The sequence below is a fragment of the Salvelinus namaycush genome, chromosome 8, assembly GCF_016432855.1.
Source record: "Salvelinus namaycush isolate Seneca chromosome 8, SaNama_1.0, whole genome shotgun sequence".
Taxonomy (NCBI): Eukaryota; Metazoa; Chordata; class Actinopteri; order Salmoniformes; family Salmonidae; genus Salvelinus; species Salvelinus namaycush.
This window is the reverse complement of record NC_052314.1, coordinates 25,994,979-26,020,817: the sequence shown is the minus strand read 5'-3', so window position 1 is coordinate 26,020,817 and position 25,839 is coordinate 25,994,979. Positions and strand designations below refer to the sequence as shown.

General features: G+C 46.3%; 1 protein-coding gene across 2 annotated transcripts in view; it reads right to left on the bottom strand.

The window, feature by feature from the left end:
- Positions 1-9,965: 9,965 nt before the first annotated feature.
- LOC120052557 (protein PRRC2C-like) overlaps positions 9,966-25,839 on the bottom strand; it is a 53,719-nt gene continuing 37,845 nt past the window's right edge. The window contains exons 15-32 of one of the 2 annotated variants that reach the window (XM_038999537.1): positions 25,598-25,749; positions 25,217-25,371; positions 24,672-25,056; positions 24,449-24,534; positions 24,122-24,316; positions 23,744-23,995; positions 22,936-23,130; positions 20,876-21,050; positions 20,478-20,678; positions 15,068-15,174; positions 14,772-14,968; positions 14,388-14,619; positions 14,114-14,221; positions 13,816-14,016; positions 13,543-13,646; positions 12,653-12,779; positions 12,244-12,522; positions 9,966-11,968 (exon numbers count right to left, since the gene is read on the bottom strand). In XM_038999537.1, coding sequence (XP_038855465.1) covers positions 11,711-11,968; positions 12,244-12,522; positions 12,653-12,779; positions 13,543-13,646; positions 13,816-14,016; positions 14,114-14,221; positions 14,388-14,619; positions 14,772-14,968; positions 15,068-15,174; positions 20,478-20,678; positions 20,876-21,050; positions 22,936-23,130; positions 23,744-23,995; positions 24,122-24,316; positions 24,449-24,534; positions 24,672-25,056; positions 25,217-25,371; positions 25,598-25,749 — 3,409 coding nt within the window. In that variant the 3' untranslated portion in view covers positions 9,966-11,710. The remainder of the gene's footprint in view (positions 11,969-12,243; positions 12,523-12,652; positions 12,780-13,542; positions 13,647-13,815; positions 14,017-14,113; positions 14,222-14,387; positions 14,620-14,771; positions 14,969-15,067; positions 15,175-20,477; positions 20,679-20,875; positions 21,051-22,935; positions 23,131-23,743; positions 23,996-24,121; positions 24,317-24,448; positions 24,535-24,671; positions 25,057-25,216; positions 25,372-25,597; positions 25,750-25,839) is intronic. The other variant, XM_038999538.1, reaches the window with a different exon arrangement.

Here is a 25,839-nt window from a genome sequence, read left to right as displayed (position 1 = left end):
TTGTTAATGTTGTAAATGACTATTGTAGATGGAAAATCTACATAGGCGTACAGAGGCCTATTATCAGCAACCATCACTCCAGTGTTTCAATGGCACGTTGTGTTAGCTAATCCAAGTTAGGCTAATTAATCATTAGAAAACCCTTTTGCAATTATGTTAGCACAGCTGAAAACTGCTGTTCTGATTAACGAAGCAATAAAACTGGCCTTTAAACTAGTTGAGTATCTGGAGCATCAGCATTTGTGGGTTCGATTACAGGCACAAAATGTCCAGAAACAAAGCACTTTCTTGTGAAACTCGTCAGTCTATTCTGAGAAATGAAGGCTATTCCATGTGAGAAAGTAGATTTACTTTTACCCCCTTTTCTCCCCAATTTCATGATATCCAATTGGTAGTTACATTCTTGTCCCATCACTGCAACTCCCCTACGGACTCAGGAGAGGCGAAGGTCGAGGGCCACGTGTCCTCCGAAACACGACACTGCTGAGCCGCACTGCTTATCCCGGAAGCCAGCCGCACCAATGTGTCGGAGGAAACACCGTCCAGCTGGCAACCGAAGTCAGCTTGCATGCAACCGGCCCGCCATAAGGAGTTGCTGGAGCGCGATGGGACAAGGTAATCCCGGCTGGCCATACCCTCCTCTAACCCGGACAATTGAGCGCCACCTCATGGGTCTCCCGGTCACGGCCGGCTGTGACACAGCCTGAGATCGAACCTGGGTCTGTAGTGACACCTCATGCACTGCAATACAGTACCTTAAACCACTTAGTACCACTCGGGAGGCTAAACAGACAGATTTTATGGGGATTTTTAAATTATATTAATTCGATTTCCGCGGGTGTGCGGAAATTGTAGGCTAAGGGTTTAACCATTCAGAGTCAAACTCAGGAGACAGAAAAGGGAGCATGCCTCCATCCACATAGACGGGACAGCAGTGGAGAGGGTGTAAAACTTCAAGTTCCTCGGCATACACATCACTGACAATCTGAAATGGTCCACCCACACAGAAAGTGTGGTGAAGAAGGTGCAACAGCATCTCTTCAATCTCAGGAGGCTGAAGAAATTCGCCTTGGCCCCTAAGACCCTCACAAACGTTTACAGATGTACCATTGAGAGCATCCTGTCGGGCTGTATCACCGCCTGGTACGGCAACTGCACTTCCCGCAACCGCAGGGCTCTCCAGAGGGTGGTGCAGTCTGCCCAACACATCACCGGGGGCACACTGTCTGCCATCCAGGACACCTACAGCAAGCAATGTCACAGGAAGGCCAAAAAGATAATCAAGGACGAGCCACGGCCTGTTTACCCCGCTATCATCCAGAAAGCGAGGTAAGTACAGGTGCATCAAAGCTGGGACCGAGAGAGAAACAGCTTCTATCTCAAGGCCATCAGACTGTTAAATAGCCATCACAAGCCAGCCTCCACCCAGTACCCTACTCTGAACTTAGCCACTGTCACTCGCCAGCCTCCACCTAGTTCCCTGCCCTGAACTAGCCACTGTCACTCGCCAGCCTTCACCCAGTACCCTGCCCTGAACTTAGTCACTGTCACTAGCCAGCCTCCACCCAGTACCCTGCCCTGAACTTAGTCACTGTCACTAGCCAGCCTCCACCCAGTACCCTGCCCTGAACTTAGCCACTGTCACTAGCCAGCCTCCAACCAGTACCCTGCCCTGAACTTAGCCACTGTCACTAGCCGTCTACCACCCGGGTACTCAACCCTGCACCTTAGAGGCTGCTGCCCCATGTACTGTACATAGACATGGAATCACTGGTCACTAATGTTTACATACTGTTTTACTAATTTCATATGTATATACTGTATTCTAGTCAATGCCACTCCGACATTGCTCATCCTAATATTTCTTAATTCCATTTACTTTTAGATTTGTGCATTGTTGTGAATTGTTAGATACTACTGCACTGTTGGAACTAGGAACAAAAGCATTTTGCTACACCTGCAATACCATTTGCTAAATAGGTGTATGTGACCAATAACATTTAATTTGAACTAATTAGTCTAATATAAATTGAGGAAAATCTGAGTCAGATGATATCATGGATACAGGTAGTTTAGTTTATTGTATCTACTTTGAGAAACGTTGTCTTGCATCTTCTAAAGTAGACAAGATGGAGCTGTATCTGTCTTTATCCCAGCCAACAAAGTGTGGCAAATGGCTTGTCCTTCATGTGAATCGCTCCTGATCTGCTGTGTGTTTAGTGTCAGAGAGGCCTCGGTACTCCTAACAAACACACCAGATGGTTGGTCCTATAACTTTTCAAATCAGATTTTTGTTGTCACATGCGGCAAGTGTAGACCTTACCGTGAAATGTGTGTGTGTTGGAGTGTCAGTGTAATATGTGTGAGTGTGTGGTTAGTCCAGTGAGTGTACATCGAGCCTGTGCAAGAAAGTCAGTGCAAAAAATAAGAATAAAATAAGGGGGTCAATGGAAATAGTCCAGGTGGCCATTTGATTAACTGTTCAGCAGTCTTATGGCTTAGGGGTAGAAGCTGTTAAGGAGTCTTTTAGTCCCAGACTTCGTGCTTCGGTACCGCTTGCCATGCAGTAGCAGAGAGAACAGACCATGACTTGGGTGGCTGGAGAATTTGACACCGCCTGGTATAGAGGTCCTGGATGGCAGGAAGCTCAGCCCCAGTGATATACTGGGCCGCACACACTACCCTCTGTAGCACCTTGCGGTCGGTTGCCGAGCAGTTGCCATACCAAGCTGTGATGCAACCAGTCATTATGCTCCCAATAGTGTAGCTGTAGATCTGAGGTCCTTTTTTTTGGTCTTTTCAGCTTCTTGAAAGGGAATAGGCGTTGTCGTGCTCCCTTCACAACTGTCTTGGTGTGTTTGGAACATGATAGGTCCTTCGTGATTTGGACACCAAGGAAGTTGAAGCTCTTAACCCGCTTCACTACAGCCCTGTCGATGTGAATGGGGGCATGCTTGTCCCTTCTTTTCCTGTAGTCCACGATCAGCTCTTTGTCTTGCTAACGAGGAGGGAGATGTTGTTGCCCTGGCACCACACTGCCAGGTCTCTGACCTCCTCCCTATAGGCTGTCTCATCGTTGTCGGTGATCAGGCCTACCACTGTCTTGTTGTCGGCAAACTTAATAATGGTGTTGGAGTCATGCATGGCCATGCAGTCGTGGGTGACAGGGAGTACAGAAAGGGACTAAGCACGCACCCCTGAGGAGCCCCCGTGTTAAGGGTCAGTGTGGCGGATGTGTTGTTGCCTACCCTTCATCACCTAGTGGTGACCCTTCAGGAAGTCCAGGATCCAGTTGCAGAGGGAGGTGTTCAGTCTCAGGGTCCTTAGCTTAGTGATGAACTTGGAGGGCACTATGGTGTTGAACGCTGAGCTGTTGTCAAAGAACAGCATTCTCACGTAGGTGTTCCTTTTGTCCAGGTGGGAAAGGGCAGTGTGGAGTACAATATAGATTGCGTTATCTGTGGATCTGTTGGGGCGGTATGCGAATTGGAGTGGGTCTAGGGTTTCCGGGCTGATGGTTTTGATGTGAGCCATGACCAGCCTTTCAAAGCATTTCATGGCTACAGGCATGAGTGCTATAGGGCGGTAGTCATTTAGGCAGGTTATCTTGGCGTTCTTTGGCACAGGGACTATGGTGGTCTGCTTGAAACATGTAGGTATTACAGACTGGGTGTGGGAGAGGTTGAAAATGTCAGTGAAGACACTTGCCAGCTGGTCAGCGCATGCTCTGAGTACGCATCCTGGTAATCTGTCTTGCCTTGTGAATGTTAACCTGTTCAAAGGTCTTACTCACATCGGCTTCGGAGAGCGTGATCACACAGTCGTCTGGAACAGCTGGTGCTCTCATGTATGGTTCAGTGTTGCTTGCCTCGAAGCGAGCATAGAAGTTATTTAGCTCGTCTTGTAGGCTCGTGTCACTGGTCAACTCGCGGCTGGTTTTCCCTTTGTAATCTGTGATAGTCACATCCAACAAGCGTCAGAGCTGGTGTACTAGGATTCGATCTCAGTCTGGAGTAAAGGTGGTCTAGAGTTTTTTTCCCTCTGGTTGAACATGTGACATGCTGGTAGAAATGAGGTAAAACGGATTTAAGTTTTAAATTGAGGAAAATCTGAGTCAGATGATATCATGGATACTGGTAGTTTAGTTTATTGTATCTACTTTGGGAAACTGTGTCTTGCATCTCCTGAAGTAGACAACTCTGGATTTCGGTGTTCCGAAACATGGTGAAACCCCAAATTGCCCTCCCTGGAGCCTGTGTTTCAGACATAAGGAAGTGGATGGAGCACATTTTTTACTTTTGAACTTAGACAAAACAGAGATGCTAGTTCTAGGTCCCAAGAAACAAAGAAATCTTCTGTTGGATCTGACAATCTTGATGGTTGTCTCAAATAAAACTGTGAAGGACCTCGGCGTTACTCTGGACCTTGAGCTCTCTGTTGACGAACATATCAAAACTGTTTCAAGGACAGCTTTTTTTTCATCTACGTAACATTGCAAAAATGTTGAAACTGAAACTCTGTCCAAAAAGAATGCAGAAAACTGTATCCATACTTTTGTCACTTCTAGATTACATTACTGCAATGTTCTACTTTCCGGCTACCCGGATAAAGCACTAAATAAACTTCAGTTAGTGCTAAACACTGCTGCTAGAATCTTGACTAGAACCAAAAATGTGATCATATTACTCCAGTGCTAGCCTCTCTACAATGGCTTCCTGTTAAGGCTAGGGCTGATTTCAAGGTTTTACTGCTAACCTACAAAGCATTACATGGGCTTGCTCCTACCTATCTTTTCGGTCCTGCCGTACATACCTACACATACGCTACGTCACAAGACGCAGGCCTCCTTATTGTCCCTAGAATTCTAAGCAAACAGCTGGAGGCAGGGCTTTCTCCTATAGAGCTACATTTTTATGGAATGGTCTGCCTATCCATGTAAGAGACACAGACTTGGTCTCGACCTTTAAGTCTTTATTGAAGACTCATCTCTTCAGTAGGTCCTATGACTGAGTGTAGTCTGGGCCAGGGGTTTGAAGGCACTGGAGCGACGAACCGCCCTTGTTGTCTCCTCTAAACCTATTACAGGGGCTGAGTCACTGGCTTACTGGTGCTCTTCCATGCCGTCCCTAGGAGGGGTGCGTCACTTGAGTGGGTTGAGTCACTGACGTGATCTTCCTGTCCGGGTTGGCGCCCCCCTCGGGTTCGTGCCATGGGGGAGATCTTCGTGGGCTATACTCTGCCTTGTCTCAGGGTAGTAAATTGGTGGTTCGAAGATATCCCTCTAGTGGTGTGGGGGCGGTGCTTTGGCAAAGTGGTTGGGGTTATATCCTGCCTGGTTGGCCCTATCCGGGGGTATCTTTGGACGAGGCCACAGTGTCACCAAACCCCTCCTGTCTCAGCCTCCAGTATTTATGCTGCAATAGTTTGTGTCGGATCAGTCTGTTATATCTGGAGTATTTCTCCTGTCTTATCTGGTGTCCTGTGTGAATTTAAGTATGCTCCCTCTAACTCTCTCTCTCTTCTCTCGGAGGACCTGAGCCCTAGGACCATGCCTCAGGACTACCTGGCCTGATGACTCCTTGCTGTTCCCAGTCTACCTGGTTGTGCTGCTGCTCCAGTTTCAACTGTTCTGCCTGCGGCTATGGAACCCTAACCTGTTCACCGGATGTGCTACCTTGTCCCGGACCTGCTCTCTCTCTACCGCACCTGCTGTCTCTAACTCTGAATGATCGGCTATGAAAAGCCAACTGACATTTACTCCTGAAGTGCTGACCTGTTGCACCCTCTACAACCACTGTGATTATTATGATTTGACCCTGCTGGTCATCTATGAACATTTGAACATCTTGTCCATCTTCTGTTATAATCTCCACCCGGCACAGCCAGAAGAGGACTGGCCACCCCTCAGAGCCTGGTTCCTCTCTAGTTTTCTTCCAAGGTTCCTTCCTTCCTAGGGAGTTTTTCCTAGCCACCGTGCTTCTACATCTGCATTGCTTGCTGTTTGGGGTTTTTGGCTGGGTTTCTGTATAGCACTTTGTGACATCGGCTGATGTAATAAGGGCTTTATAAATACATTTGATTGATTGGATGGAGCTGTATTTGTCTTTATCCCAGCCCACAGAGTGACAAATGGCTTGTCCTTCGTGTGAAGGGTCATGTATCGCTCCTGATCTGCTGTTTTTTTAGTGTCATAGAGGCCTCAGTACTCCTAACAAACACACCAGATGGTTGGTCCTATAACTTTTTAGTTGTCACACGCGCCGAATCAACAGGTGTAGACCTTACCGTGAAATGCCTAATTACGAGCCCTTATTAATTAACCAATTATGCAGTTTTTAAAAAAGTAGGTAAGAAAAATGTGCTAAATAAACTAAAGGAAATATAGTAACACAATAAAATAACATCAACGAGGCTATATACAATGGGTAACCATACCAAGTCAATGTTTAAAGGTACGGGTTTGTCTGTGTGTGTGAGAGAGAGATCCTTCTTCATATCCAAGGCCTCACCGGTCAGCTATGGTCTTTACAAGATAACTGGGACATTTCCTCCAGACCTGGAGGTCAGCAGAGGTCAAAGCCATATCGCTCTGAAGCGCACTTTATCACTAGCCCTCCTATCTCTCCCTCAGCCCTGTTATATACCTAGCCCCTCTCCCAGTGGTGTTATACCCCTAGCCCCCTATCAATTCAAGGGGCTTTATTGGCATGGGAAACATGATAACCCCCCTATCTCCCATCAGCCGTTATGGCCCCAGTGTGTGAGGCTAAGACCGATGCTAGAGCACTCACAGGGCCTCTCACAGCCTAGCGGCTCTGAGTAGGATACTCAATATGAAATGATGTCCTTAAGACTGCTATGTACCAAAACACATTCCGATTCTAAATCTGAAAAAAAAAGTCTGTCAATGATAATCACAAACAGTAAAATGGAAGGTGTTGAGGGAAATAAAACTTTCCATTTTACTTTTTTCATCATGGGTCTATGTCTGCTAATTAATTTATCCGGTGGTGTGTTTTTCCAGTCACTACATGGCTGTAAACAGATCGTCTCCTCTCCTCAATGGGAGAAGTAGTCATATATTCTACTCTATGCCAAAACACACACCAAACAAAACAATGTACTGTATATATTTTTACAGTCTATGATAAACACACAGTAAACAACGTTTAAAGTAATTGTCCAGTGAAATTCTCACTTTTAAAAGTTCATAAATGCTTCATTTCCTTAGAGTATGATGTCATACTCCTTTAGGAGGATGAGCTGGCCAATCAGCGGTCTACTCACATTCATATTTTTAATGAACTGTATACGCCCACACCATTCCAACATAGAAAAGCTGTTTTCTAATAAACTTACATTTAAAAAATTGGAAGAAAACTATTTCACTCATAATGTAATTAATTATAAGTCATATTCCATAGAAATCTGGAAATGCTGGACAGTTACTTTACTTTCAGGTATTTATGTAGACAGGCAGATGTGACACACTCACTCAAGCATGCACGTGCGCACACACACAGATGTTTACATAGACTGGATGTGTCTGTGGCCTGCCTAATGTAAGTCCAGTGATTACAATGTGTTTAACAGGATTCTCTACCTTTACTAGCCTCCTCACAGAGATATTTCTATGGACTGAGGCTCGTAATGTTTACAGAGTTCCATGAAAGCCATTGCCCTCCCAATTCCTAGAATGTTCTCTCCACATAGCAGTACCTGGATAGATGCTGTGTAACTAACTTGACTGGAGCATTTTCTCAATTATTGTTGACTGACAGCTGAATCAATGCATGGTGTTATAACAGTGTTATCATCATCACTCATCTTTGTCGTAGCTGTTTAACAGCAGGGAATGGGATGCAGTGTGAAAGTCCCTCCAGTCAGTCATTCCTGGTATGTGTAAGTGCCCAGACTGGTGTGTCTGATGGCTGGTTCCTCATCAGGAAGGAGACGCATGATTTCTCATCAATAACATGTTTACCGGTACCTCTCCAAACATACACATGATGTGGGTGGACGGGAGACAGAAGTATTTCCACTGAATCAGGAAATGAGGAACGCTGTTTAATTGTAGGGAGGGAGGTAGAGGAATGAGAGCGATACCACCCGTCTTCATGGTTTCTCTTCATTGTTAGCCCACCGGGGGTGCAGAGAGGGTTTGATGTGGTGTAGAGGTGACAGTCTGTCATAGCCTCCTGAATACTTCCCCTCTTTCTGGGGTTGGCTTCCTAACATACCAGACCTCACCCTGCCTGCTGCTAATTTACACCGGACTCTTACAATGGCGCTTTCTCAAATTACACCCTATTCCCTAGTGCACTACTTATGTCCAGAGCCCTTTGAGTAAAATGGTTTTAATTGACAGCTTCAAAAATATTGTGATGAATAAAAGCTTTGGTTTAACCCAACATTTTGTCTCAAACCTCATGTTTTAGTAAAAGGGACTCCTGAATGAAGCGGGTCCAAGGTCCATACTGTTGGAGAATCACTTCAACATGAGGCAATATTAGGACTGAAATGGGGAAAAACAGTTGAGATCATCCACATTCCTACTAAATCCTGGCCTCTGGGGTTTCCTCCCTCCCTGGATGCAAAGTGTATGTGAGCAGTGTTGTTTCTGCCTGAGAAAGAGGATGAAGTCCTCAACCAACCTGGTCTCAGAGCATTTCGTATTATTCGGTACATAAAACCAATCCACTCCTCATACACAGTATGATATGTTACGTTTCGCATGTTATGTATTAATTTGTGGATGACGAAGATTTACAATTCATATGACATGTTACGAATTGCAATTCGTACAATATGTTATAAATTTGCGAAACGTACAATATGTTACAAATTTGAAAAACGTATATGTTACGTTACTTATTCCAATTTGTTGTCGCTAACGTTGGCTAGGTGGCTAATGTAAGCTAGTTGGCTAATGTTAACTAGACTAGGGGTTAGCTAAAAGGTTAAGGTTAGCTAACATGCTAATTACCTTTGGGTTCCTAGGCATTCACGTTATACAACCAACCATCCTCCTTTCGTTTTTGCCTTAAGTAACCATACCAAACGTAACATATACTAATTTGAGTGTCCCGGATTTACATTTACTATGTTACGTCTAGGCTATTTTTTATTTAACCTTTATTTAACTAGGCAAGTCGGTTAAGAACAAATTCTTATTTACAACGGCCTACCGGAGAAAAGTGGATTAATTGCCTTGTTCAGGGGCAGAACGACAGATTTTTACCTTGTCAGCTCGGGGATTTGATCAAGCAACCTTTCGGTTACTGGCCCAACGCTCTAACCACTAGGCTACCTGCCGCTATGAGATAAGGCTGTCTCAACAGTCCACATTGATCTTCGGTAACTCAAAGATACTGGTAACTATCCTAAGATATCTCATTGGTGTTGTTTCCAATGGTAGCAAATGAAGCATAGTGGCAGAACAAGCAAGGAGGGCAGAGACGGGTACAAGCTAGTGAGATCCTGTTAGCATGTATTTGCATATTTCCGTCAGGGGACGCATTCTCTGTGAAGTGCGCACGTGCAATACAAATTTCCCTTGCACTCCTAAACAATTTTTTGGGGGAAACTTTGGCAAAGGGTAAAGTCTACAAAACTGTGTGCAGTGTCCTTAACAAACTCTAGTTTGGGGAACTATTGATGAGAAAATGTGTTGAATGTCGGGAAGTTTTATCTAGCTCCATTCTTCTCCCACTTCCCACCACTGGACTTCCCCTCCTCACTATATTTGGTGGTGAGTGGAAGTTCTAAACATATGCTTCAGATTTATACATCCTGAGAGACATTTGGCTCCCATCTGTGGGTAAATGTTGCGTTTTCCCTCCTACGGTATTAATCTTGATATTCACATCTTGATACTGACATCTAGTGGTGCCATCTGCAACCACACGTTGGTTCTTTGGACTGAATTATGAGTTAAGACTGAAGAATAAACTACCAGTCACAGGTTCACTTTTTAACAGCATATTATTTTATTAGTTTCTTTAACCAAACCAAGAATGTAAATAAGACCGTACATATTTTAATACAGCGATGTACCCCCTGTACAAGTAAAACTAAACTAATTATCATCATGATCACACTCTCCACCACTCCCTCCTACACAATTCTCATTCCATGTTCTGGTTAGAGTGGGCCAACTGGCTCCATAGGCCCCTACCCACTAGGGGAGCATACTACTGTACATTTCTGAAGGACCCTTCTCACCATGGTAAACCCGAGATGAGTGAGCGGTGTAGGCTTGAGTGAGACTGAGTGAGCTGGAGAGACAGGAGAAGACAGGGACGATCTCTCCTCTCAACACTAACACCTGTCCTTCTGCCCCGGAACACAGCAGAACCATAGACTACAGTTCAAATCTGGAGGCTTTTTTCTTATGCTGTTCTCTTCCTCCCCCTCTCGGTCAGTCTCTTTTCCTTTTGGTGAGGGTTAACAGAATGCCACACTGAATGATTTTCTGTTTCTACAGTTTTTAAAATTAAACCCTCCACCACTCTCTAGCCCTCTCCTGCTGTGTGTCCTGGCTAAGGGCACCAGTACTCACTTTCTCTTTCTGTCAGTAGCAGCAGGGTAGGGTGCCCTACAGTAAAGTGTGTGTATGAGAGACACCGAGGATGGGTGTGTGAACGGTGGTGGAGGAGTGTATTATAGGTGTATTCTACTCTCCTTACTCTTGAGGGAGGCTGGGAGGGAAATGTAAGAGGGGAGTGTGTGAGACTTATCCCTAGACTGGATTCAGGGTTTACCGACAACCCATAATAACTCCCCTTCCACTCTGCTGCCATAGCAACGGGGATTTCCAAAGGCTCTGTGACATCTTTGCGCTGCTCAACCTTTGGCTAAAGATACAGAGAACCGGGCAATAGCCTGCCCACGTGTGCAACACGCAACACGCAAAACACAAAAACACACACACACCCATACACCACCATGTCAGGCAAAGAAATGAGAGCAGAAAGCAGGAGGGAAGGCAGACTTATCAATAAATCAATCGATCAACTGCTGCATCTTACATTTCCTCTCTAGAAAAGAAAAAAAAACTGAATTACTTCAGTTTCTCTTTAAGTAATATTGGTGAAACCTTTGAGCACTAGGGGGAAGGTGTGTGTGGTGATCATGCAGAGATTGTACACACTCACATAGCTCTGTGTTAGTAATGATGGGAGGAGGACAGGCAGGGGAATAGAACGTGTCTGTGCTTCACTAAAAGACATCGCTTTAAATAAGATTGTTTGTTCAACTACAAAAACAAAAGATTGATACATTCTTTTGTTAACAAAAAGAAGAGCCCTGTCTTCATGTGATTCAACTGAGAAAAGGAAAGGAACCGAAATCATAGAGCTATAAAAATGGCAAACTCAGCAGCGAATCTCATATCTTTTCTTTTTTCGCTTCCTCTTTTTCTACCATCGCGGTAGACATTTGAAGTACAGCTTACGGCGCAGCCTTCCGCCGAAAACACACAGACCCCCAATAGTGGAGGACAGGAGAGAAGGAGAGGGGGAGAGAGGTGGGAGGTTGGAGCACACACAGTAGCCCTCTCATTCAGACTTACACACCCCACCTCTCCTCCCTTTCTCCCCCCCCCTCTCCAACAACAGCACAGGTGATGTGTGAGAGCGAGTGATTGTGTGAATGAGTGGAGCAGCTGGATTATTTCTCCACCTCGCCTTCTGTGGAGAATGTTGAGGCTCTACTTCCCCTCCTCTGGTTTGATGGCCTGGGGCTTGATAGGGCCGGTCCGGATGGGCTTGCCCACCGACAGAGAGGATTTGTCGGGCTCAGGGCGCTCCACGACTCCTACGGTCTGGTGGTTGGGGGGCAGGATGTCGAGGGGGGATATTCCTCCCCCCTGGTCAAGACGAGAGGGTTTGGAGACTGACGGAGCCTTGAGTTGCTGCTCTGAGAAGAATTTATGAGTCGACTGGAGCACCTCGGCTCGCTGCTTCGCCTGAGGAACCGACAGGAGATCAACCAGTTAATACAGCTATCAAATCAATCACGTCGTACTGCTGGGTTCATTTAGGATACATCAGGATTTCACCACCAGGCACATTCTAGTTCAACCAGTCAACTAATCAGCAAGCAGGACTAGAGCAAAAATGTGTCACATTGGGGGTACTCAAGGGCCGAAGTAGAGAAACACTCCTGTACAGAGATCACCACACATGTAGAGCTCACCAAAGACATGTGCACTACAGTACCCATAACCCTTCAGTACTATACCTTGAGGTCCTGCTCTGCCTGGTTGCCTCTGGGACCTGGTGGGCCTCGAGGTGCGAGGGGGGGAGGAGGCCCTCTGGGGGGGTGGGAGAGGTGCTGCTGGGGGAACTGCTGCTGCTGCGGTAGCGGCCGGGGGTGAGGCATCAGCCCTCCTCCCAGAGAGGGAGACATGGGTGGTGGGCCCATTGGCGAACGCTGCATCCCTCCACCAAATGAGTTAGCATGTTGGGTGTGGGGGGGAGGGCGCACCAGAGGAGAGACCATGTTGGGCTGAGACAGAATCTGAAAGGAGAGAAGGAGAAAGTGTTCGTCAAGCACTTTTTCCTTGGATTTCTTTCTAATAAAAAGGATCAGTGTTAGGCTCTGGTCTATCCCTCTCCAGTGTGTGTGTGTGTGTGTGTGTGTGTATTACCTGTGGGTTGAACTGTCCAGGGAAGTGCTGTGTGACCCTCATGGCAGCAGAGCTGGGCTGGAACTGTTTCTGGTACAGCATGCTGTTCATCTTACTGGACTGGCTGCTGGGAGATGTAGAGCTGGCCCTGACCAGACAACAAAACATCAGCTCTTGGCACACTCAACAGGTAGAAGGTGTGCGTATTAGCAGTAAGGACTAGAGGGGAGTGTGTGTGAGAGTGTTACCTGTAAGGACTAGATGTAGGAGTAGTGTGTGTGTGTGTTTGTGTGTGTTACCTGTAAGGACTAGATGTAGGAGTAGTGTGTGTGTGTGTGTGTGTTACCTGTAAGAACTAGATGTAGGAGTAGTGTGTGTGTGTGTGTGTGTGTGTTTGAGAGAGAGAGAGAGGTGTGTGTGTTACCTGTAAGGACTAGATGTAGGAGTAGTGTGTGTGTGTGTGTGTGTGTGTGTGTAAGAGAGAGAGAGGTGTGTGTGTGTTACCTGTAAGGACTAGATGTAGGGGTAGTGTGTGTGTTACCTGTAAGGACTAGATGTAGGGGTAGTGTGTGTGTTACCTGTAAGGACTAGATGTAGGGGTAGTGTGTGTGTTACCTGTAAGGACTAGATGTAGGGGTAGTGTGTGTGTTACCTGTAAGGACTAGATGTAGGGGTAGTGTGTGTGTTACCTGTAAGGACTAGATGTAGGGGTAGTGTGTGTGTTACCTGTAAGGACAAGATGTAGGGGTAGTGTGTGTGTTACCTGTAAGGACTAGATGTAGGGGTAGTGTGTGTGTTACCTGTAAGGACTAGATGTAGGGGTAGTGTGTGTGTTACCTGTAAGGACTAGATGTAGGGGTAGTGTGTGTGTTACCTGTAAGGACTAGATGTAGGGGTAGTGTGTGTGTTACCTGTAAGGACTAGATGTAGGGGTAGTGCTCCTAGCGCTGTGAGGAGGAGTTCCAGGCTTCATGTCCATCCCACTGCCAAACAGCTTCAGGTCCATCTCACACATCTGGATAGAAACACACAGAGCAGAGACACATTACGTCATGTTCTGCTCGCATCTCACCAACACAATGCTCACACACAGAGCACAGGCAGCTACAATATAATAAGGCTTGAAGACATACAAACGTCTCTCTCTCACATACGCAGAGCTTTTGATTGGTTCCCTGGTGTACCTTGCTGGAGGGAGGCTGCATCATGCTGTGTGTGGGTCCGGGTCCAAAGGGACCCCTGTAGGGCTGAGAGACAGGGGGCTGGCGGCTGAGGCTGGGGGGCTGAGCCTGGGGAGGGGTGGGGGGCAGCGCCAGGAGGGGTTGGCCACCCCCAGAACCATAGTTAGGAAGACCTAGCTGGGAGCCCGGCAGAGGGACTTGCACCTAGAGAGGAGAGAGCGAGAGAGATGAGTTAGTTCCAATGTCATGATTGTCGGTTTTGACAATCATCTGTTTGAAAGTGTGTAAATAATGTGTATACCTGCTGCATGGCAGAGCTAGGAGACTGTGTGTTACTATAGTAACTGCTCTGTCCGTGTTGCTGCACCTGCCCCGAGTACAGGTTAGAATGCTGACTCATCCCCTGACGCTGGAGAGGGAACGGGGGGGGGGGGGGGGGGGTTGTTAAGACAATATTCCTTACAAAGCTCTTGTATAGTCACATAGAACTGGAGCATTTACCAGGATAACATGAGTTCTCCCACTCAACAGTTATAAGAACGTTGCTGCTACGTTGTGTGTACCTTATCCCATACCTGCAGTAGGTGTGTGTCTATCAGCTGGGATCCTCCCATGCCAGAGGGCTGGTTGAGCTGTGGTTCAAACAGGATGGGGATGTGTGTGTTGGAGGGCTGCTGGTAGGCCAGGCTGGACTGAGGCTTGCCCAGGTCAGGGCCCCCAACCCCGGGGTAGCTGTGGAGAGACGGCCCTGATAACATCATGGGGCTGGTCTGGGACAGGCTGCTCTGCATAAAGGCCTGCTGAGACCTACAGGACAGAGGAGTGAGTTGAAATAGTGTGTGATCAAACACACACACCTCTTACCGGTCAGAGTGACTACACATCACCCAAACAGCATTGTTGGATAAATACACAAACATCAACATATCCTGCCACATATCATAATGAGTGTGTGTTACCTGTAAGGCTGCAGTGAGGAGCTGAAGAGGTCCTGTGGCTGGGAGACGGGAGGTCCGGTGTTGAGGCCTAGCTGGGCCTGGTGAGAGTGTGTGTGTTGGTGTGTGTGTTGGTGCTGGCCCTGCAGGGGAGCATAGATGGGGATTGGAATCTGCTGCACCGCTGCCTGCTGGAGGGGAGAAAATAAGGCCTTATAAGGCTTCACAAGGGAAGAATAAGGTTTTATAAGGGGAGAGTAAGGCTACATAAGGGCAGTTTAAGCTTTAAGACAAATTAAAGAGATCCTTGTAGTGTTTACCTGTGAGAGTCTAGGCTGGTAGCCCTGCTGCTGTGCCAGAGAGGGAGGTGCCAGGCGGGGGTTGCTGAACAGGTGACTGGTGTCCATGTAGAACGCTGGAATCTGGGCTGCAGAACGAGAGAGACAGAACGAGAACGAGAAGAGAGACAGAACGAGAAGAGAGGGAGAACGAGAAGAGAGGGAGAACGAGAGAGAGAGAGAGGGAGAACGAGAGAGAGAGAGAGGGAGAACGAGAGAGAGAGAGAGAGAGGGAGAACGAGAGAGAGAGAGAGGGAGAACGAGAGAGAGAGAGGGAGAACGAGAGAGAGAGAGGGAGAACGAGAGAGGGAGAACGAGAGAGGGAGAACGAGAGAGAGAGAGGGAGAACGAGAGAGAGAGAGAGGGAGAACGAGAGAGAGAGAGAGGGAGAACGAGAGAGAGAGAGAGGGAGAACGAGAGAGGGAGAACGAGAGAGGGAGAACGAGAGAGAGAGAGGGAGAACGAGAGAGAGAGAGAGGGAGAACGAGAGAGAGAGAGGGAGAACGAGAGAGAGAGAGGGAGAACGAGAGAGACAGAGAGAGCAACAGAACGAGAGAGAACGAGAGCGACAGAACAAGAGAGAACGAGAGCGACAGAGAACAAGAACGAGAGAATGAGAGCGAGAGAGAACGAGAGAGAACAAGAACGAGAGAACGAGAGCGAGAGAGTGATAGAACAAGAGAGAAAACAAGAGAGAGAAAACAAGAGCGAGCGAGAGAAAACAAGAGCGAGAAAACAAGAGCGAGAGAGAGAAAACAAGAGCGAGAGAGAGAAAACGAGAGAGAGAGAGAAAACGAGAGAGAGAGAACAAGAGAGAGAGAACAAGAGAGAGAGAGAAGGAGAGAGAGAATGAGAGAACAAGAGAGAGAGAGAACGAGAACGAGAGAGAGAACGAGAGAGAGAGAGAACAAGAGAGAGAGAACAAGAGAGAGAACAAGAGAGAGAGAGAACGAGAGAGAGAATGAGAGAACAAGAGAGAGAGAGAACGAGAACGAGAGAGAGAACGAGAGAGAGAGAGAACAAGAGAGAGAGAACAAGAGAGAGAACAAAAGAGAGAGAGAGAGAGAACAAGAGAGAGAACAAGAGAGAGAACGAGAGAGAGAGAGAAGTTTTTAGTACCTGATGTACTAAAAGTTTACTTGTTCAATGAATGGGAATATATATATATATATAATATAATAATATAATCATATTCCCATATAACAGAAAAAATGTTAGCTGTTATCCTGTTTCTCTCACTCTTAACTTATTTGTTACTGTATTTCTGACTGCTGTTCTGTCCTTTTGCAACATGAAATCACCATCAGTTAGCATATGGAACATTCAGGGACTAAACTCATCAACCTTTGGACTGAAGAGTTTAGCACTGGAATTCAACAAAAATCTTAAAGATGTTGACGTCATCATTCTGCAGGAGACAAGGTGTAAGGCTGACATTGTCACTCACTGCCCCACAGGCTACAGAGAGGTAATTGTGCCATCACAGAAACACAGCTCTGTCAATAGAGGCAGAGACTCTGGAGGACTGATCATTTGGTACAAATCCGAACTACAAAATCTAATTGACCCTCCCAAAATTGGTGAATATCACATTTGGTTCAAACTAAAAAAAATAACTTGTACTGACAGAAAAATATGTGTTGCTTTGCGCAATATATATCCCCCTCAGAATCCCCATATTACTCAGAGGAGATCTTCCCCACCCTTGAGGAAGAGACGTGCCATTTCCAGAACCAGGGAAATGTGCTCATCTGTGGGGACACAAATGCCCGCACAGGAACACTACCTGATCTAACGACCACACGAGGAGACAGAAACAGTATGGCCTGTAATAAAGCTAACTGTCTTCATCTCCCCCATAGAAACAACAGTGACAGCACCGTCAACAAAAACGGAAGGGATCTGTTGCAGCACTGTAGAAGCTGTACAACATCAGACATTCATACAGATGGGCCCAAAACAGCACAGATACCAGAAAGCAACCTGTAACCAAAATATCCAAACACTCTTAGATAACTTTCTGGATACCACATTCACTCACAGTAAAGAAGGCATCAATCTAGCAGTAAAAAACATCAACTATATATTCAGGCAAACGGCAAAAGAAGCACAATTGAAATTGATAAAAATAAAATAAGACCACAGATGACAACTTGTTTGATGCCGATTGTAAAATTATAAGGAAAAAACGTACAACGCTATCCAACCAAAAGCACAGAGACCCAAATAATGGTGAATTACGCCTTCATTACTGTGAGACTTAAACTCTAGAAACGTACACTCAGAACCAAAAAAGTACAGTACAACAGCAAGCAGCTGACACTAATTGAGGAATCCATAAACACAAACAAATTCAGGCAAAATTGAAAAAAAAAAAAAAAATCGAAACAAGAGGAATTAGCGATACAAAATGGTGACATATGGACAAGCCATTTTAAAACACTCTACAACACTGTTCAAATTGACACAAACGCAGAACAACGCCAAATTCATGCGAAGTTGAATAGACTAGAAAAAGCTATAAAGGACAATCAAAATCCACTGGACTCCTCAATTACTGACCAGGAGCTCTATAAGAGACTTCAGGCCTTCAAATTTAAAAATACATGTGGACCTGATGGCATCCTAAATGAGATGCTCAAACTCACTAGCGCAAAATTTCAATTGGCTATATTAAAACTGTTTAATTTGATCCTGAGTGTAGGTTATTTCCCTGACATCTGGAATCAAGGACTCATAACCCCAATCTTTAAGAACGGAGACAAATTTGACCCTAACAATTAGAGGCATTTGTGTGAACAGTAACCTGGGGAAGGTTTTCTGTAGTATTATAAATGTAAAAGTTCTAAAAACTTCCTTAATAAGCACAAAATCTTGAGTAAAAGACAAACTGGATTTATACCAAAACATCGCACGACTGATCATATTTACACCCAACACACCCTGATAGATAAACATGTCCACCAAAATATACGCTTGCTTTATCGACTTCCAAAAAGCATTTGATTCTATTTGGCATACAGGACTGTTCTACAAAGTTATTGAAAGTGGTGTAGGGGGTAAAACATAACATAATTCAATCAATGTATACTGGAAATACGTTTAAAAATAAGCTCAACTGGACACCTTAATGAGGCAGTGAATGAACTGAGAGAGAAAGCACGCAGAGCATTCGACGCCATTAAAATACCTATTGAAATTTGGCTAAAACTAATTGAATGTGTCATTGAACCAATTGCACTTTATGGCAGCGAGGTGTGGGGTCCACTTGCAAAACAATATTTCATCAAATGGGACAAACACGCCATTGAAACCCTGCATGCTGAGTTCTGTAAGATTATCCTACGTGTCCAGAAGAAAACTACAAACAATGCATGCAGGGCAGAATTAGGCCAATATCCACTAATAATAATAAACTCAAAAAAGCAATTAAGTTTTGGAAACATCTAAAATACATTGACCCCCTCTCATATCATTACCACGCCCTGCAATGCCAAGAGCTGAACAAAGAAAAGAGTCCCCTCATCCAGCTGGTCCTGGGGCTGAGTTCACAAACTTGTTCTACTAACACACTTAAGCCTCAGGACCAGAACATCCAATCAATCAGAATAAACCAAATTACAACACAGTCAAAACAAAACTACATTGCTTATTGGGAAACACAAGCACAAAGCAAAACGCAGTGCTATCTGGCCCTAAATCAACAGTACACCGTGGCTAACTATTTGACCATGGTTACTGATCTAAACCTTAGAAAAACCTTGACAAAGTACAGGCTCGGTGAGCACAGCCTTGCCATTGAGAAGAGTAGACACAGGAAAACCTGGCTCCCTGTAGAGGAAAGGCTATGCAACCACTGCACAACAGCAGAACTTGAGACGGAGCTGCATTTCCTGACAAAATGTAAAAAATATAAAACAATTAGAGTGTGTCATTTCCCTAAATTTGAAACTCTGATGAGAGTAGGCTACCGTACTGTTGGGGGAGGACGCAGGGAACTGTGGGTTGGCAGCACACTACATTGCTGCCTGCCATAAGTTGAGGGACAATGTCTGACAGACCAATCAACTTGCACATGTCCTCTACTGTATGCTTATTGTTCAATGTATAGTTATTTTGACCCTTGGTTATTATTGTTACTGTTGTCCCGTTGACAATTTTAATTCTTATTATTTTCATATTGTAAATATCCCAAGTAAGCTTTGGCAATATGTATATTGTTACATCATGCCAATAAAGCAAATTGAATTGAGAAGAGAGAACGAGACATAACGAGAGCGAGAGAGAGCGCGAGAGAGAGAACGAGAACGAGAGAGAACGAGCACGAGAGAGAACAAGAGAGAGAGAACAACAGAGAGAGAACGAGAGAGAGAGAACGAGAGAGAACGAGAACAAGAGAGAACGAGAGAGAGCGAGAGAGAACGAGAGAGAGCGAGAGAGAGCGAGAGAGAGCGAGAGAGAACGGGAACGAGAGAGAGAGAACGAACGAGAGAGAATGAACGAGAGAGAACGAGAAGAGAGAACGAGAAGAGAGCGAGAGAGGGCGAGAGAGAGCGAGAGAGGGCGAGAGAACGAACGAGAGAGAGAGAACGAACGAGAGAGAACGAGAGAGAGCGAGAGAGAATGAACGAGAGAGAGCAAAGAACGAGAGAGCAAAGAACGAGAGAGAGAGCGAGAGAGAGCGAGAGAGAGCAAAGAACGAGAGCGAGAGCGAACGAGAGCGAACGAGAGCGAGAGCGAACGAGAGCGAACGAGAACGAGAGCGAACGAGAACGAGAGCGAACGAGAACGAGAGCGAACGAGAGCGAACGAGAACGAGAGCGAACGAGAGCGAGAGCGAACGAGAGCGAACGAGAGCGAACGAGTGAGAACGAGAGAGAGAACGAGAAAAGGGATCAAAACTCCTAAATTCACAAACTCACCACGATCCTGACAAATGCATGACTATTGTGTGTCCAGAGAACATTTGAATCACTAGCATTACCTTCAGTAATAGCACAGCTGTCTCCATCTCAGATCACATAAGGATTGTGAATGCACTGACCTTTCTCTGTTCCTGTGGGCTCAGCTCTCTCTCTGATAGACGCTAATAGCTGACCTCCCTATGGGGCCTACTGTACGGCACTGTAGTCAGTTCTATAGCTAGCATACCAATGGGAGGGTCACTCAGCAGTCACCGATACGACACAAGAGAGGAGCACAACACTAAATGGCTGTCTCATCATAAAAGCTAATAAGCCTCCATACCCATTCAACAGAACTGTTTTCATTCATGTTTAGTAGTATCTGCTACACTAACTAACTAGGTACACACTTTTTCCTGGTGAGGTCACCTAGTTAGGTAAGATTACCTCTAAGTGCATAAAAGCTTCAGATGTGTTGGAGGTCTCACCTGCTGCAGACTGGGAGACGTAGACCTGTGGAGTCTGTTTCTGCTGGGGCAGCAAGGGGGCCACACAGCCCAGCTGGGAGAAGCTGGTCCCGCTCATGGATCCAGTCTGCAGCTGCTGGGGTTTCACCTTGCAGATGTTGGGGGGGTCAGAGGCCGTGGTGGTCTTAGTGCTCAGAGAGGACGTGGTGTAGGTCCCAGCACCTGGGCGGGGGGGGGGGGGGGGGGGGGGGGGATGTCACTACACCCGGTTTCTGTTGCAGTTTATGTGGATGATGTTGCCCACCAATCCATTTATTAGACGGAAAACTATTTTTGTTTAAAAAAGTATTAATGTAACAAATACTTGTAAAAGCATTGTATAAAAAGCATTAAATCGGACAGAAAAATAAATACAGTACCTGTCAGAGAGGTGCTTGGCGTAACGGAAGCCACTGGTATCTGAGGCATGGAGGCAGAGGAGAAGGAGGAGTAGGAGGAGGACGTGCAGGAGGTGATGGGAGAAGAGGAGGTGACAGGAGAGCTCTTCTCTACCAGGCTGGGGGAGTTCTCCCACGCTTTACGAGCTGACTCCATCTAAACAGAGAGAGTCAAATTAATTCATTAGAAGACCTTCTGTCTGAGGTGTGGTTCAATGTTTCCTCCGTTTTCCATGACTGAAACGTAAGTCGATCTCAGATCAGCGGGGAAACTTTTTGGCTCGAGCGCCACACATTTTTTTAATGACTGATTTGTCAAAAACTATTTGCGGGCATGAAAAAGGGCAGTTATTTGGAAATATATAGGTCCATTATAAATTCAACACACTTTCTAGCTAGTTTTAGACGTTCATAGTGTGGCCTGGAGTGTTTTTTTAACCAATTTACTCAAACCTCACATGTTATCCATGAGGGAAATCCGTTGCAGTGACAGAACTTCAACCTCTGCCATCTGAATATGCACCACTACACTGTGCGGAGATGGGGAGAAAGTGATAGCCGTGTGCTCGTGGCTATCATTTGCGCGTCACTGCTCGCTCTGTTTGATACCAATACACATGGTAAATCACAGGTTCCTAAACCTTTTTGGCTCGTGACCCCATTTCAATAAAAAAAAAATCATAATAATGAATCACGACCCCACCATGTAAACAAAAGTGATGTCAATGAACAGCCAATGTTATCTTTCTTATTTGCAGCAAGGACAGTCTATTACTAATCAGTCTGACAGTACTTCAAGCTGAAGCGAGTATGGTTTGAAGTGAGTGAAACTGCAACCGAACAAAATTGTGAAGTTCAGAAAACCAGGCAATAATTGTGTATGATGTTTTTTCCCACCCAGTCTGATTTGGTGATGGGTCCTGTCCACTCTGTTCTAATGAGTCCTGCACAGCTGGTGAGCACAGCTTGTCTCATTTATGAGACCAAGCATATAAACCCCCACCAGTCCCGATACGAGACCAAGTATATAAACCCCCACCAGTCCCGATACGAGACCAAGTATATAAACCCCCACCAGTCCCGATACGAGACCAAGCGTATAAACCCCCACCAGTCCCGATACGAGACCAAGTATATAAACCCCCACCAGTCCCGATACGAGACCAAGCGTATAAACCCCCACCAGTCCCAATACGAGACCAAGCGTATAAACCCCCACCAGTCCCGATACGAGACCAAGCGTATAAACCCCCACTAGTCCCAATACGAGACCAAGCGTATAAACCCCCACCAGTCCCGATACGAGACCAAGCATATAAACCCCCACCAGTCCCGATACGAGACCAAGCATATAAACCCCCACCAGTCCCGATACGAGACCAAGCATTGAAAACCCCCACCAGTCCCGATACGAGACCAAGCATATAAACCCCCACCAGTCCCGATACGAGACCAAGCGTATAAACCCCCACCAGTCCCGATACGAGACCAAGCATATAAACCCCCACTAGTCCCGATATGAAACCAAGCATACAAACCCCCACTAGTCCCGATACGAGACCAAGCATATAAACCCCACTAGATCATGTAGAAGATATGGAAGGTTACTATTTTGATTATTTACAGATGGTTGGACGTCTATGAACACGCTGTCATACATCACCGCAACGAGCCATCACATTGATGAGAAATGGGACATGAAGTCCCATGTACTGACAACTGAGAACATGGAGAAGCACACAACAGAGACCCTAAAACAACATGACTAACATCGTTGCTGAGTTGGTGGGGGACAGCAGTAAGGTGAGTACCGTCTGGTAGGTTGCCAGGACTGCAGCAGACTGAACTGCATTGCCCCATAGTAATCACACGCAGGAGCATGTCTGAATTACCTCATTTTATGATATCCTTTAAACAATACATTTTTTGGCGGTTTAAAAGTTAATACATTTTTACATTTGTCACATCCCTAGTAACTAAGCCTTGGACCCCTAGTGAGCGCAACATTATCCGTAGGCTAGTTATGGTTTTCGCAACATTACCTTCAGTGTGAGGTCAACGCTAGCAGGAGAGACAGTACTGAGGCTGGAGCTCTGCTGTAGCGCCTCTCTACGAGGGAGAGGCAGAGAGTGGGGCAGGGGCACGTTGGCTACCAGGCTCTCCTCCATCTTACTCCCTCCAGTAGGAACGCTGTCAGCCAGAGACGACGAAGGGGTGGTGTAGTCAGTCACTGACTCCTGACGGGGGGTGAGAAACAACATTTCGTCAATATAATCGCAATTAATGGAACACAGGTAACTGCCAAAATAATGGAAACCCTTGATTATTTGAGGGATACACAGTATATTGAAAGCAGGTGCTTCCACACCGGTTAAGCAATCAACATCCCATCATGTATACAAATGCTGGGCAGGCCGTTATTTTGGCTATGGTAATTATGCCCCCATTGGACGACAAAGCCCCCATCCACAGGGCACGAGTGGTCACTGAATGGTTTGATAAACATGAAAACGAAGGAAACCATATGCCTCTGTCACCAGATCTCACAACCCAGTTGAACACTTAGGGGAGATTCTGCAGCGGTGCCTGAGACGGCATTTTCCACCACCATCAACAAAACACCAAATTATGGAAATTCTCAAGGAAGAATGGTGTCACATCCCTCCTATAGAGTTCCAGACTCTTGTAGAATCTCTGCCAAGGTGCATTGAAGCTGTTCTGGCTCATGGTGGCCCAACACTCTATTAAGACACTTTATGTTGGTATTTCCTACATTTTGCCAGTTACATGTACATTCCTATTTAAATATCGGGTATACTATTTCAACCAACCAACACCATCCCCTCTCACCTTGGAACTGCTGGCATACTCTGCAGAGGCTATGGTGATCATCCCCTCGATGTCACCCCCCAGCTCAGGAACAGAGGTGTCGGTGTTGGTAGGGCTGGAGTCCACCGCTCTGCTGGCCCCTCCTCCTGGTGCTATCCCCCCATCCAGACCCTCTCCCTCCCCCCCATGGATGTCCTTAGCCTTGCGGTTACGGAGGGAACGTTCTTTACCGATAGGGCCAGGCTTGTACTCCTTAGGCTCCATGTCAGGGATCTGGGGAGGGAGAGGGGAGAGATAGTTAGAGTTTATAAAAAACTATGAAGAACCATAACGTATCAATCTATTGATTTTCTGAGGATTTCAGTCAGTGTGTGTGTGCGCACACATGTAGTACCCTACCTTCTGTGTTTTGATGGGCCCCGCACGGGGCTGTTTCTGTCTCTGTTCTTTAGGAGCAGGTAGTTTGTTGTCAGGTCCAGTCTCTAGCATGGCTGGTACACCATCGCTGTCTGTACTGCCAGCTGAGGACGGGGCTCCAAACTGGATCCTGTCCATCCCCAGATCCACACTGCCTTCTGAGCCAGGTTTGACTCCCTACAATACACAATACTTTCTTTAGAGCCACAATGAAACAGAACAGACCCATAGCTGGTCAGTCTGTTGTACAAAAGGTTGTGAAACACTGTGCAAGATGGCTACCAGGCAAAGAAAGAGAGAGGTTTGTACCTCAGGAGTGACGGCACCAGTGAAGGTGGTGAGAGGTTTGTTCCAGGCACTGACTGAAGGAGGCTGAGGAGGGCTGATAGGTCCAACTGAAACACATACAACATATATAACACCAAGTCTATATATGAAAAACTAGCCTACCAAGTCATAAGTTGGAACGTTTTCACTAATAAAATGCCATCTCTGGTGAAATATGACTGTGTCTTGAGGTTGTTTGACTCACGTTTCTTGATGTCGGGCAGGACGGTGGATCCGGCCACCTTGTTTTCCCAGAGTTCCGTACCCAGAGTGCTGTGGGGCTGCGTGGCTAGGGCCACAGGTGGCAGGGAGGTCTTAGAGCTGAAGTCCACAATGGTGGGGGTCAGGGCGGAGGGTAGAGGGGTTAAAGAGCCCTCCAGAGTCTGGGGAGAGGCAGCAGGCTGGGAAGGGGGAGGGAACTGGGGGGCAGAGAGATGGGGCTTGTTTTTTTTGGGGGGGGGTGGGGGCTGTGGCAGTGAGGCTTGCTGTTGTTGCGATGCTTGTTGCTGCTGCTGCTTTTTGGCGAATCTGGGAGGCAGCTTGCCTCCTCCTCCTCTCCCCTTCTCCCCTGATCCTTTCTTCCCATAGTGCTGTAAACAGACACACAATGCAGCATACAGGTTAGGGATGTCAGATGTTATGGTCCTCAGTTTGAATAGGCGTCTTGTGTCAATGTGTCCCTAGTCAATAAAGGAGCAACTGCTTCCCAGTGGTGAAGTGCACACTCCCTCTCTCCCTCCTCCTTCTCACCTGTGTAGTCTGTTCTTCTTTCTTCCTCCTCTCCTCGTCCTGTAGTCGTTTCTGTTGTTTACGTGAGACCACCTCAGTGAAGCCGTCGTCTGCAGTGTTAGACTGGGTGTCCTCTAAGGTAGTCACCTCTGGATGGTCATCTATGATCACCACACCTACAGGACAGCACACAGGAAGTGACATCACATCAATTCCACGGACATGGTACGAGTTCTAGAACAATAGAATCTGAAGAATTCTGTATTGGGCCAATATGACATTACAGTACTCGTGGCATATTGGGGGAAAAAACATTTCAAGATGGACACTAGATAGCCTCAATGGGTATGAGCAGGTGTGTGTGATAGGTGTGTATAGGAGACGTGTGTGTGTGTCTCTCACTGGCGTAGTTGTTGAGGTCAAACTGCAACAAAGCATTCTCCTTGGGTTTCTGTTTGGTCTGTTTGGCATCGTCCTTCCTGCGTCCAGATGGATCTTTACCCTCAGGGCGCACTGCTCCCCCACCTGGGGCTGAGTCTGGGTTAGGGGCAGCTCTGGAGGAGAAGAGAGAAATGTTAGACACACACAAGGCCACTGTACAGAGAAGAAGCAGCTTCATAAAAAAAAGGTGGTCTAAAGACTAC